The sequence below is a fragment of the Dipodomys merriami genome, unplaced genomic scaffold (assembly GCF_024711535.1).
Source record: "Dipodomys merriami isolate MVZ:Mamm:240054 unplaced genomic scaffold, mDipMer1.0.p SCAF_41, whole genome shotgun sequence".
NCBI lineage: Eukaryota > Metazoa > Chordata > Mammalia > Rodentia > Heteromyidae > Dipodomys > Dipodomys merriami.
Window position 1 is genome coordinate 11563000 of NW_027205715.1, and position 13154 is coordinate 11576153.

Below are 13154 nucleotides of genomic sequence, written 5' to 3' on the forward strand. Positions count from 1 at the left end.
AGAAGGCTGAAATCTAGAGGATCTAAATTCAGAGTCATACTGGGAAGTCCTTAAGACTCCATCTCTAATTAACCAGCAAAGTGCTAGACTGCAGGTGGGGCCCAAGTGATAGAGTGCCAGCTATGAGCTAGAGGGCCAGGCCCTGAGTTCAAACTCTAACACTGGCAAAGAAAAGGATACTTCACACAATGAATGTATTCAGTTCTTAAAATGCTTGACATGACATATTGGAATCTTTAAATCATTCCTGAAAGTTAGGTGAGTGGTCTCAAATTTAATACCAAAGTTGAAGCAGAAAAAAATCTGTATACAGTAAAGGATTTCTGGGTTTGTTTTTGTTTTTACCCCTTTAGTGAGAATACATATTATACAGATTGGATCTTTTTGGTTTTCCTTCTTTTTTTAAGAGGAAGGTGTTGGGGCTGGGAGGGTAGCTCAGTGGTAGAGTGCTTGCCTTGCATGCATGAGGCCTTGGGTTCATTCTTCAGCACCATATAAGCAGAAAAAAAAGCCAGAAGTGGCATTGTGGCTCAAGTGGTAGAGCGCTAGCCTTGAGCTGAAGAGTTGAGGGACAGTGCCCAGGCCCAGAGTTCAGGCCCCATAACCGACCCCCAAAAAAGAGGAACATGTTAATTAGTGTTTACAGAGAGACTGTATTCTTCAAAAGTTAAGTTTTGTTTGAATTGTACAACAGGCTAAAAATATTATTTTATAAACCATAGGAAGAGATTTTGTAAATGACTGATCTAGTATAATAAAAACTAATTTAAAATAGAATTTACCCCTTAAAACCACTAAAAAAAAAAATTTAACTCAATGTATTACCTGCATTATGTGTGTATGTATGTATTATGCATTTTTAATTTATTACTCTCTCCCTACCTCTTTTCCCCCTCCCTCTCTGTGTCTTTGGTACTGGGGCTTGAACTCAGGGCCTCATGCTCTCATTCAGCTTTTTCATTCATCACTAGCTGTGTTATCATTTGAGCCACATCACTTCTGGCTCTTTGCTGGTTAATTGGCAATAAGAGTCTCTTAGATTCATTTGCCTGGAATAGCTTCAAATCCTAATCCTAATCCTTAGATCTCAGCCTTCTGAGTAGCAAGGATTATAAGTATGAGCCACCAGCACCTGGGTAATTTTGCCTATTTAATTGAAAATTTAAACTATCTGAACACCAGTAAAATGTGGGGACTCATTTTATGATAAATAATTGACAATTAAAGGAGAATTATTCTTGATTACAGAAAGAAAAATAAACAGGCCAGGCACTGTAATAGATTAAGTTCACCCTCTGGTTTGTTCCATTCAGTAGTGATGTTGTCTTCTTTGACACAGACCAATTTATGTCTGACTTGGAACACCAGCCATCAGGTTCAGCAGAGAAATGGCCTAACCACAGTGAGCTCTCATGTCCAGCTCCTTTCTGGAGAATCTAGAGGGTGAGTGTTGATTGAACTATGTCATTGTTTTGTGCCCTAGTCTGGTACTTGCATGCAGTGGCTGGATTTGCATGTGCTACAAAGGAGGGGGTGTGCATAGGCACTTTCTTGGTAGATCCACTTGTTATCCAAAGATAACATTATAAGATTCTGCTTTTTCAGTCTAACCACACTTTGGTTCTCATATTCATACTTAACATTTCAGTGTGAGTTTGAGTGAAAACCAAATGTTTATTAAACCAGAGCAGAGAGAGGTCCCATATATATTAATTGTATTACCTGGATGTTACCTACATTTAGCTGCTGATCAGATGTGCAGGCCTGCCATTTCTGGTCAAATATTCCTTAAGTTTAGGTGTGAAGCACTATGGAATAGAAGCTCATTTTGATAGGCAATCAGACTGTTCATTCCTGGCCTGAGCGTATACCCAGATTTGCAATCCTGGTAATTCTTCTAGGGCTTCATTTGAAATTAAGCCATAGTAGTAGAGCCCAGTATCAGTGAGGGAGGAACATAGGCCTAAGGCCTGTAGACCTCAACAGCCTACCAGGAACACAATCTTCCCTCATGGTCATGTTAGTGCCTTTCTTCAAGATTTGTAGCCCTTAAAGTATGTACCTGTATTGTGGTGCATACCTGTAGTCCCAACTACTCAAGAAACTGAGACAGTAGGATCACAAGTTTGAGGTCAGCCTATACAACTTAGTGAAAACTTTTATCAAAACAGTATTTTTTTCCCCCAGTCTTGGGGCTTGAACTCAGAGCCTGGGCACTGTCCTGAGCTTCTTTTGTTCAAAGTTAGCACTCAACCTCTTGAACCACAGTGGCACCTCCAGCTTTTTCTGCCTATGTAGCACTGAGGAAATGAACCTAGGGTTTCATGCATGCTAGGCATGCTCTCTACCACTAAGCCACATTCCTAGCCCAAAATAATAAAAAGTTTAAGTCAGCAATATACCTTAGTGGTCAGAATATTTTTCTAGCAGATATAAGGCCCTACATTCAATTCCCAGTATCACCAGAAAAAAGGTTATAATAGAAATTATAAAGATTGTAATTTCTCAGATTTTCTTTTAATTTTATTTTATTTTTGTCAGTCGTTGGGCCTGAACTCTGGGTGCTGTCTCTCAGCTCTTCAGCTCAAGGCTAGTACTCTACCACTTGAGCCACAGTGCCACTTCTGGCTTTTTCTGCTTATGTGGTGCTGAGGGATTGAATCAGGACCCATACATGCAAGGCAAGCACTCTCCCACTGAGCTACCTTCCCAGCCCTAATTTTATTTTAAAATGAGTATGAATTTGGAAGAGACCTTAGAAAGCATGTCTACTACACAAATCTTTTAAGATTTTTGAGCCTCCTAATTAGCTATTGCACATCAAAACCCTGGATTTTCTCAGAATCTAGGCCTATGCTGGTGTCATTCTTGTCTAATCATGATAGGAAAATGGCTATCTAGAGGTGTGGCTTGGCATTAGGGTGCCTACTTAGCAAATGCAAGGTTATGAATTTAAACCCTAATACTGCCAGTAAAAGTGGTGCCTAAACTGGGTGCTGGTGGCACTTAAACCTGTAATGCTAGTTACTAAGGAGGCCGAGACCTAGAAGATCACAATTTGAAGCTAGTCTGGTGAGAAAAGTCTGAGAAAGTCCATTTCCAGAATAACCACTAGAAAGCTAGGCTGAAAGCATGGTTCAAGTGGTAGTGTCAGCTGTGAGTGGGCAGTGAGGATCCTGAATTTAAAACCTTAGTTGGGGGAGGAAGGAGACTCCTTTATGTACTTAGGAGGCAAAAAGAAGGAAGGATTTTGAGTTTGTAGCCATCCTGATAGAATCTAAGGATCATGGTTCAAGACCAAGTCTAGGGAGTAAAGTCTGTGAGCATCTTATCTACAGTTAACTACCCAAAAAGCTGGAAGTGGAGATGTAGCTCATTTGGTATTGTTAGCCATGAACAAAAGAGTTCAGGGCCGGGCACCAGTGGCTCACACTTGTAATCCTATTTATGCAGCTGAGATCTGAGGATTACAGTTCAAAATTGGCCCAGGCAGGAAAGTCAGTGAGACTTCCTATCTGCAGTTAAACACCAGAAACCCAGAAGTGAAGCTGTGGCTCAAATTGGTAGAGTGGTAGCCTTGAGTGAGAAAGCTCAGGGACGGTGCTCAGGCCCTGAGTTCAAGCCCCACTAGCAATAACAAAATTTTTTTTATTTCTTCAAAGAAATGTCTGATGGATAATGCTATACAAATCCTAAGTTTGTCACAAAGTTATTTTTTTTTCCTTTTTTCTTTTTTGCCAGTCCTGGTGCTTGAACCGTGGGGCTTGGGTACTGTCCCTGAGCTTCTTTTGCTCAAGGCTTGCTACCACTTGAGCCATAGCACCACTTCTGACTTTTGCTGTTTGTGTGGTACTGAGGAATCGAACCCAGGGCTTCATGCATGCTAGGCAAGCACTTTCCCACCAAAGCCACATTCCCAGCCTGTAACAAAATATTCTATAAACATTAAACCTCCAGCTGAGTAAACAGTGTGAAGATACTTGAAAGAATATTCAAGTATTGACATGTACCCTTTTGAATCAGCAATAGTTGAAATATGAAAAAATAAGTACTTTTTCAGTTTGTGTTAAAATGTGAACTCACTCACACCTAGCTGCTCAGGAGGCTGAGATCTGTGGATCACAGTTTGAAGCCAGACCAAGCAGGAAAGTCCATGAGACTTGTATCTACAATTAACCACCAGAAAACCAGAAGTGGCACGGTGGCTCAAGTAATAGAGCACTAGCCTTGAGCTGAAGAGCTGAGGGACAGCACCCAGGCTGAGAGTTCAAGCCCCATGATCGACAAAAAAAAAAAAAAATGTGGAACGCAGAAACTTTCCCTACCACTGCCGTCTCATCCTGGGGATAGAACTGAGAGAGCCTCATGCATGCTAGGCAAGTGTTCTAGCACTGAGCTACATTCCTAGCCCCTCAGAAGCATTTCAGAAATGCCAGAAGAATCTCTATCTAAATAACCTTGTTCACTGATAATGCCTAAATCTAGAAACTCCAGGGGCTAAACCTGGGCTCCAGAGGCATAAATACATCTAACTCATTCCTCCACCTATGTTCTGAATACTTTTCAAGACTTTTACTCCATATCTTTTATTGGTCTCAGTCTATCCAACCTCAATTCCTGGATTCTTCTCATCAGTCCTTATGTCAAAAAAGCCATCCAGGGGCTGGGAAGGTAGCTCAGTGGTAGAGTGCTTGCCTTGCATGCATGAGGCCCTGGGTTCGATTCCTTAGCACCACATAAGCAAAAAAAGAAAAAAGCTGAAGTGGCGCTGTGGCTCAAGTGGTAGAGTGCTAGCCTTGAGCTGAAGAGCTGAGGGACAGCGCCCAGGACCAGGGTTCAGGCCCCATGACTGGACCCAAAAAAATAAGCCACCCAGGCTGGGCACCTGTGACTGATGCCTGTAATCCTAGCTATTCAGGAGGCTGTGATCTCAGGATCGAAGTTCAAAGCCAGCCTGAGCAGGAAAGTCTCCAGTAAACTACTCAGAAAAAGCTAGAAATGGTGCTGTGGCTCAAGTGGTAGAACACTAGCCTTGAACACAGAGAGGCATATGGACAGTGTCCAGGCCCTGAGTTCAAACCCCAGGACTGACTAAAAGAAAAAAAAGACAACCCTGAAAACCAAAAAGACCCTAGATCTCACATGTTCCTCTTTATGTAATTTTTTTATAACTTTAATATATGTGTGTGTGTGTGTGTGTGTGTGTGTGTGTGTGAATGTATGCGTGCATGTGCCAATATTGGGGTTTGAACATTGTCCCAGTGGTCAGAATTCAAGGTCAGTGTTCAAGGCTGGTGCTATACCATATGAACCACAGCTCATGTGCTTGTTAATTTGAGATAAGAGTCAGATTTGTTTGCCTGGGCTGGAGCTTTGAACTACGACCTTTAGACCTTATATTTCTGAATAGCTAGGATTACAGGGATGAGCCACCAGCACTTGGGTATGACTTTAATATCTTAAAGGAGTTATTTATAATGCTGTTTCTATGCTCTCACCTTCCATTTACAACACAGAAATGATTCTTTTTTTGTAACAAGATCACTAGTGACCAACTGTTGCTTCACATATGAGAAGAGAGTACTCTGATGAACTTTGGAAGGGATAAGCTTTTGTTTTGTTTGGCTATGATACAACTAAGGCAGTTTACCCATGTGTCTTTCTGCATCTAATTTTCTTGCCTGTAACATGAAGACATTATTTTAAATCCTTTAGTTCTAAATCACCTGAGAGTTTTATAGATGTTTGGCTGTCACCACTTGTAAGATTGAGTCTTAAGGGCTGGGAAGGTGGCTCAGTGTAGAGTGCTTGCCTTGTAAGCCTGAGGCCCTGGGTTCGATTCCTCAGCACCACATAAGCAAAAAGAAAAAAGCTGGAAGTGGCGCTGTGGTTCAAGTGGTAGAGTGCTAGCCTTGAGCTGAAGAGCTGAGGGATAACGCCCAAGCCCAGAGTTCAGTGGCCATACCATACCTAGCTTACAAATGGGAAGCTAAGAAATGGCAGTATCTTGGTAGCCCGTGACTAGAAAAACCTTACTAGAGAAGAATGAGTTGAGACACATTACCACAGATAACCTCTAAATTTTTTTAGAACTTATTTCTATCTTTAGCTTGAAAAGACAAACTATTCAGATTTTGATAAATACAAATTACCTATTCTTGCTGTAATTGGGTGATTTCAATATTTCATGTATTTAGTTTTGGTGTCAAGCACTCTACCACTGAACCACTTTCCCAGCCCTTAGAACTTATTAAATAGCCTAAAAACTTCAGCAAAACTGTTATAGGATAATGAATCATAAGCTAGACAACTCAAAATATTCTTTAACTGCATAGTGAATTTTAGGCCATCTAGTATAACTAGACTTATTATCCCCCAGAGAGAAATCCACTCGATTTCTCGACCACTGAAATATATACTATTCCTTTGCTTTCAGTTATCTTGTTTCTTCAAGTGAAATTGCTGAGTGTAGGTTCAGAAGAAAATAATATATAAATGGAGTCTAGTAGAATCCAAAATCTTCTATAAAGATTCTGGTTAGAAATACCCTTTTGGATTCCCTCTCCACCACCACTACAAAAAAAGGCCTTTGGGTTTTTATGTATGTGGCAAAGTACCGCAGGGAAATGCCCTGAGTTACCCTGCTCCTTTCCATCTAGTTGTGAGATTTCATACTATGCCATAGTTGGCAGCACTAACTTTTTGTTTGGGGGGAGTAGGGTTACCAATACTAGGGCTTGAACTCAGGCCTTGAGCATTATCACTCAGCTTTTTCTCTCAAGGCTGTCTACCATTTAAACTACAGCTCCATTTATGGCTTTTTGGTGGTTAATTGGAGATAGTCTCATGGATTTTCCTTCCCTAGGCTGGCTCAAATCTCAGCTAGTCTCATGGATTTTCCTTCCCTAGGCTGGCTCAAATCTCAGCCTCCCAAGGAACTAGGATTACAGATGTAAGCCATTGGCACCTAGCTTAAACTATGAATCTTTTAAGCATGGGAAATAGCTATAAAGGAGATGCCTGTAGCTACTCAAACACTCAATTCTTGTTTGTAGAAAGGCATTCCATTACACTGCTAATGTGAACATTTCTCAGATAAAATAGCTGTTTTGTTTTGTTTTGATAACAGCAGATACAACTGATAGCCCTCGTTCTACTGTTGTTGTGGTAGCACAGGCAAATCCAGGTGTTGGGGTAAAGTTTAGGGTAGTGGTTGCTAAAAGTGGGCCAGATGCTGTGACCTACATAACCTGTAACGTTGGCATTTAGGGCTGTTGACTATCATTTTAGTTTTTAGTTGACTTTATTTTTGTGACAGGAAGAAACGATAGTTAGCCAGGTGAAGAAATGATAGAGTTAGCCAGGCGCCAGTGGCTCACGCCTGTAATCCTAGCTACTCAGGAGGCTGAGATCTGAGGATCACGGTTCAAAGCCAGCTTGAGAAGAAAAGTCCGTGAGACTCTTATGTCCAATAAACCACTAGAAAACCAGAAGTGGCACTGTGGCTCAAGCGGTAGAGCACTCGCCTTGAGCTGAAGAGCGCAGGGACAGTGCCCAAGTCCAGAGTTCAAGCCCCACGACCGACCAAAAAAAAAAAAAAAAAAAAAGACATGATAGAATTATACATTAGAGACATAAACAACTTTTTAGCTTTTATCTTAAGTGGGTAGAAAAATAAAGCCACCTCATACATAGTGAACTGTAATTTAATAACTCAGTAAATTCATCATATGTAGTCAAAATAAAATAAAAATTACAGTAAATTCATCATATGTAGTCAAAATAAAAAAATATATATAAGTAGGCAAGAGGCACTGAGTTCAATCCCCAGTACTGCCAGAAAGAACAATTCAGGTAAGCTGAGCTCTGGTAGCTCATGCCTGTAATCCTAGCTCCTCAGGAGACTGAGGTGGTTTGAAGCTATCCCAGGACCCACCCAGTTCAGGCAATCCTTTTATCAAGATTGCTAATAATCTGCATATGCATTGCCTCACAGATAGGTTTGCCAGAGATATTTTTCAGAGAAGGGCAATAATAAAGATTGAACTCAAGGCCTCTTGCTTACTAGGTACACTGTAGTACAGAATTGGAAAAGGTGTGTTGCATGGCAACCTAGAGCATTTCTGAAGTTAATTCCCTTAGAAGCATAAGTGAAAGCAAAGAATGACTTGAGTGTGAGCTGAATGCTTGCTTAGTTCTCTCTCTAGGTTTCTATCACTGTTCTAAGTCTTGCTTAAAATATACACTACCAAAATTAGATGCTTTCTGGGCACCAGTGGCTCATTTGTCTAAAGATCCTGGTTTGAAATTAGCAGAAAAGCTAAAGGATAATGCCCAGGCCTTGAGTTCAAGCCCTAGTAAAACACATGTGCACAAGTGCGCGCACACTCACACACAAAGATGTCAGGCATTAATCGTTTTTTTTTTGGGTCCGGTCGTGGGGCCTGAACTCTGGGCCTGGGCGCTGTCCCTCAGCTCTTCAGCTCAAGGCTAGCGCTCTACCACTTGAGCCGCAGCGCCACTTCCGGCTTTTTTCTTTTTGCTTATGTGGTGCTGAGGAATCGAACCCAGGGCCTCAGGCATGCAAGGCAAGCGCTCTACCACTGAGCCACCTTCCCAGCCCCTCAGGCATTATTCTTTAATGATATTCTATAGTTCCCTTCTTAACCCCACCTAATGAGCTTTTACTGTACTATAACTTCCAAGTGATTATCTTAAGTTAGGACCCATTTATTCACTTATAAATTGATGTTAGCCAGGTTCTGGTGGCTCACAACTGTAATCTTAGCCTCTCAGGAGGCTAAGATCTGTAAGATCTGAGGATCCCAGGGCTGGGAAGGTGGCTCAGTGGTAGAGTGCTTGCCTTGCATGCATGAGGCCCTGGGTTCGATTCCTCAGCACCACATAAGCAAAAAAAAGCCTGAAGTAGTATTGTGGCTCCAGTGGTAGAGCGCTAGCCTTGAGCTGAAGAGCTGAGGGACAGCGCCCAGGCCCCAGAGTTCAGGCTCCACGACCGACAAAAGAAAGAAAGAAAGATTAAAGATCTGAGGATCCCTATTTGAAGCCAGGCAGGGTAGACAAAACCAAAAAAGCGTGGATATTAATCCAACTATAAGCTAATACCAGGGTCTACGCTCTTGCTTGGCTTTTTTGTTCAAGGCTGGCACTATACCACTTGAGCCACAGCTTAACTTCTGCCTTTTTTGGTAGTTAATAGGGGATAAGAATCTCACTGTGAAGCTGGGCACCAGTGGCTCACACCTGTAATCAACCCTAGCTACTCAGGAGGTTGAGATCTGAGGACCATGATCCTATATACACTTCCTTTTATAGCTGAGATACCACCATATACAGCTCTTTTTGTTAAGATGAGGGCTCATGAACCTTTATTTTGATGGGGCTAGACTGGAATTCCACTTCTCCTGATCACAGCCTCCCAGATATAGCTAGGATTATAAACATGAGGGCATGGCTAGTGTAGAATCTTTACTTGAAGAACCTATAGTCAGAAAGCACTGCAAACTATACCAGTGTCACAGCATGATAAAGGGACAGGATAATAGTATTAAATATGATTTTTTAAAAAAAAGCCAGGCGTTCATGGTTCACACTTGTAATCTTAGCTACTCAGGAGAAGATCTGAGGATTGCTGTTCAAAGCCAGCTGTGGCTGAAAAGTCCCTGAGACTCTTACCTTACAAGAAACTACTCAGAAAAATCCAGTAGTGGTGCTGTGGCTCAAGTGGTAGAGTGCTAGCTTTGAGCTAAAAGCAGCTCAGGGACAGCACCCAGGCCCTGATTTCAAGTCCTAAGACAGGCCAAAAAAATAAATACACACACGCACGCGCGCACACACACACAAACACACATGTGTATGTATATCTCCTCTGTGGTTTGCTAGAGTATTTTTATTCGCTTTATATGCTGCTAAGTGGAACTACATTTGCTCTAGAGCATGAGCCTTTGGAGTGAAGATAAAATTTCCTGATGCCAGTCATTGTAGCTCATGCCTGTAAGTCTACACAGGAGGCAAGACCTAGAAGATTGAGGTTTTAAGACAGCCCAGGGAGAAAAGCCCTTTCTAGCAAATGCTGGACTTGGAGGTATGACTCAAATGAAGATTTCCAAACTTGAGCAAGAAAGCCAAATGAAAGCATAAAGTCCTAAACTCAAACCCTTTTACCAACTCTCTCTCTCTCTCCCTCCCTCCCTCCCTCCCTCCCTCCCTCCCCTGACCTGCCAGCCATTTCCTTCCCAATTCGAACTAAACAGAGACAGACGGAGGAGTCTGGAGCCACTTGGGGAATGATATTTATTACTTTATGGATGTGTACTGGGGCTTAAACTCAAGGCTTAGGTGCTGTCCTTGAGTTTTTTTGCTCAAGGATAGCTTTACCACTTGAGCCATGGCTGCACTTTTAGCTTTTGTGGTGCTTAATTGGAGATAAGAGCCTCAGTCATTTGGCTGGGAAGGTGGCTCAGTGGTAGAGTGCTTGCCTTGCATTCATGAGGCCCTGGGTTCAATTCCTCAGCACCACATAAGCAAAAGAAAAAAGCCAGGAGTGGTGCTGTGGCTCAAGTGGTAGAGCACTGGCCTTGAGCTGAAGAGCTGAGGGACAGTGCCCAGGCCCAGAGTTCAGGCCCCACGACTGGACCCAAAAAAAATTAAAAAAAAAAAAAAAAGAGCCTCAGTCATCACATCTCAGCCTCCTATAGGCATGAGCCACTGGCACCTGGCTGGGAATGATGTTTCACTTTAATGCCACTCAGCTCTGGAACAGATTTCAAATACTGAAAGCCATGGGAAAGGCAATGGCTGGCGAGAGTTCTAGGTGAAGCATCATATGGTATATCATTAATCACTCTTCCTTTTCTTCTTTTTCAGTGAACGAGATAATTGGGAGAGACATGTCCCAGATTTCTGTTTCCCATGGCTCAAGGGTGAACACAGAAGCTCCTCTCCAAGGTTCTGAGTCCCTGGATTTAGGAAGATCTGATGGGCTCTAACACTGCAAACCTGCATCCTTGTGCCAGATCAGCTTCTCAGTACTTCTCTCTCAGACCTTGGGTTTCTAACTCTTTGGCCTTCAGGACCTGTACCAGGAATTAAACTCAGCCATTTATGGAGAAAGCATCTGTTCACAGAAGAACAGGAGCAGCATAGGCTGAGTGATGGAAAAATGAGTTTTGCATTTTTTTATATTTAAATAGAATACTTTTATATGACAGGTGCTTTGAGTGTGGATGCAGCAAGCTCTTCATTTTAGAGATGCTGCTTTTGCAGGTGACCTGGTTGTGTAGCTAGAATTAGTGATTTATACTGCTTTCTGGTCATTTGGAGGCCCTTTAGTTTTGATATTTTTAAAAATAGGAAGTTTTGATAATCTTCTAGAGGCAAGCAAAAGGAGAAAAAGAAAAGTATCTTAAACCCACACTTAATGCCTCAGAAACTCAGCATGTGTCCTGAAGCCTTTCATAGATTCATAGGAAATAAAGCCAAATGTAGCTCATACTCTTTATAAAAAAAGTAAACTGTTATTAGATAAAATGAGAAGAGACCATTCCATCATTGAAGTGTTGGGATATAAAGACATTCCAGAGCATAGCCTTTACATAACTTTCTGGGTAACTTTCCTGCAGTCTCTCCATGTTACTAAAATTTTTATGTTTTTAGGACCTTGTATAGATAAGATGGCTAATTGTAAAGTAAATTTGAAAGGTGGAGTTTTAGCTTGGTAGCTTTAATTTTCTGCCACCCTAAACAGACTTTGGCATGCTCTTCCTATTTATGTCTTCTGACCCCAGAACCTTCTCTTAAGTGGGAGCTTCTGCCTTTGGTTGCGCTGTAATGTTTGATGGTTCAAGCAGCTTTGTAGTTCTAATTATTCTATAGAAGACAGGCCAGCTGTGTCAGGAGCTAAGTGTAAATGAGCTGTGCATTAAGATGAGCCGAGAAAATGCAAGACTCCAGATGGAAAGGCTTATCCTCCATTCTGTTTACAGCCTGAAATTATTCTGGCCCACCCTTCCCTGTCTGTGACCTAGAAACCAGCCTTTTCTTTACAAGGCTTGAGGCACATCCAAAAATGAGGTGGTGTCATGGACCTCACCTTCTACACCAAAGATGCCCTGGTCCTGCTGCTGGTGAGACTGTAGCCCAGGCAGCATCCTGCAGAAACTCCAACCTGCTATCAACCAAAGGAGGTACACAAGTTGGGCACCTACCCTGCCCTTATCTTCTCCCTCTTAAAGGGATTTATTGCCTGTTTCTGGGCCTATTTTGAAGTCCCTGAACTTTACAGTATGTACTTTCATTTATTCAGGAAGAAAAATTTTTGAGTGCCTACACATAAGACAGAGTACTTGGGCCTGCTTCAGACATGACACTGTTACTCCAAGCAATTACAGACCCTTAGTGCCAGGGCTCTATTATGGTCACATAGGGCCTGAGCCAAGGGCTGGTCTTTGCCCTCCACCTGCAGTCAACAGGGTAAAAGCTGTTGACCCAGGCTAAGGAAGTTTTGGTTTTTTTTGTTGTTTTGTCATGATTTGGATTTCTTCCCTAAAACAATCTAGAGAACAATCTATCCTTCAATACGTTACTCTGGACTCTCTTGGAGCTAGGTGTTTTAATTTTTCTTTGAAAGTAAGTTTGTGTTGGTATGGATATAAGATAATGCTTCAGGGCCTGTGGTTGGAATCCCACAGCTTTCTTTGAAGGATAGAGGGTTAGCCTCCGAGTTAAAGTTCCAGAAACATGACCAGACTTGTTTCTACCCTCTTTTCCTGGGGCTCTAGGGTACTTGTCTCATCCTTTGGGGGCTGCTTTGCTCCCCTCAAGAATAAAAGCCTCTGTGATCCAGCATTGCTATGCACCAAATTTTGATGCCTTTTAAATACCTTGATGCCTGTAGCACTAGAAATGCTTTCCTATTTAAAACAAAAGTTAAAGTAGAGCTTTGTCTACTATGTAAGCAGTTTTATATCCGCTTTGTAAAAGCTTTTGTGTAAGAATATTTTTTGGCTTTGTAGATAAAGACTTTGAATTTTTTGTGCAACATAATGGTTATAAAGCACACATCCATTGGACTATGCAAATTGATTTCTAGTAGCAGCATTGAGTGAGTGGGCACACAGCCCTCTCAAACCTGTGCT

At 41.9% G+C, this 13154-nt stretch overlaps 1 protein-coding gene across 2 annotated transcripts in view; it reads left to right on the forward strand.

The window, feature by feature from the left end:
* LOC138807031 (nuclear factor of activated T-cells, cytoplasmic 3) overlaps positions 1-11509 on the forward strand; it is a 65850-nt gene extending 54341 nt beyond the window's left edge. The window contains exons 10-11 of one of the 2 annotated variants that reach the window (XM_069992599.1): positions 1340-1443; positions 10885-10973. In XM_069992599.1, the coding sequence (XP_069848700.1) occupies positions 1340-1440 (101 nt within the window). In that variant the 3' untranslated portion in view covers positions 1441-1443; positions 10885-10973. Of the gene's footprint in view, positions 1-1339; positions 1444-10884 lie in introns of both variants that reach the window. The other variant, XM_069992598.1, reaches the window with a different exon arrangement.
* The last annotated feature ends 1645 nt before the right edge of the window (positions 11510-13154 follow it).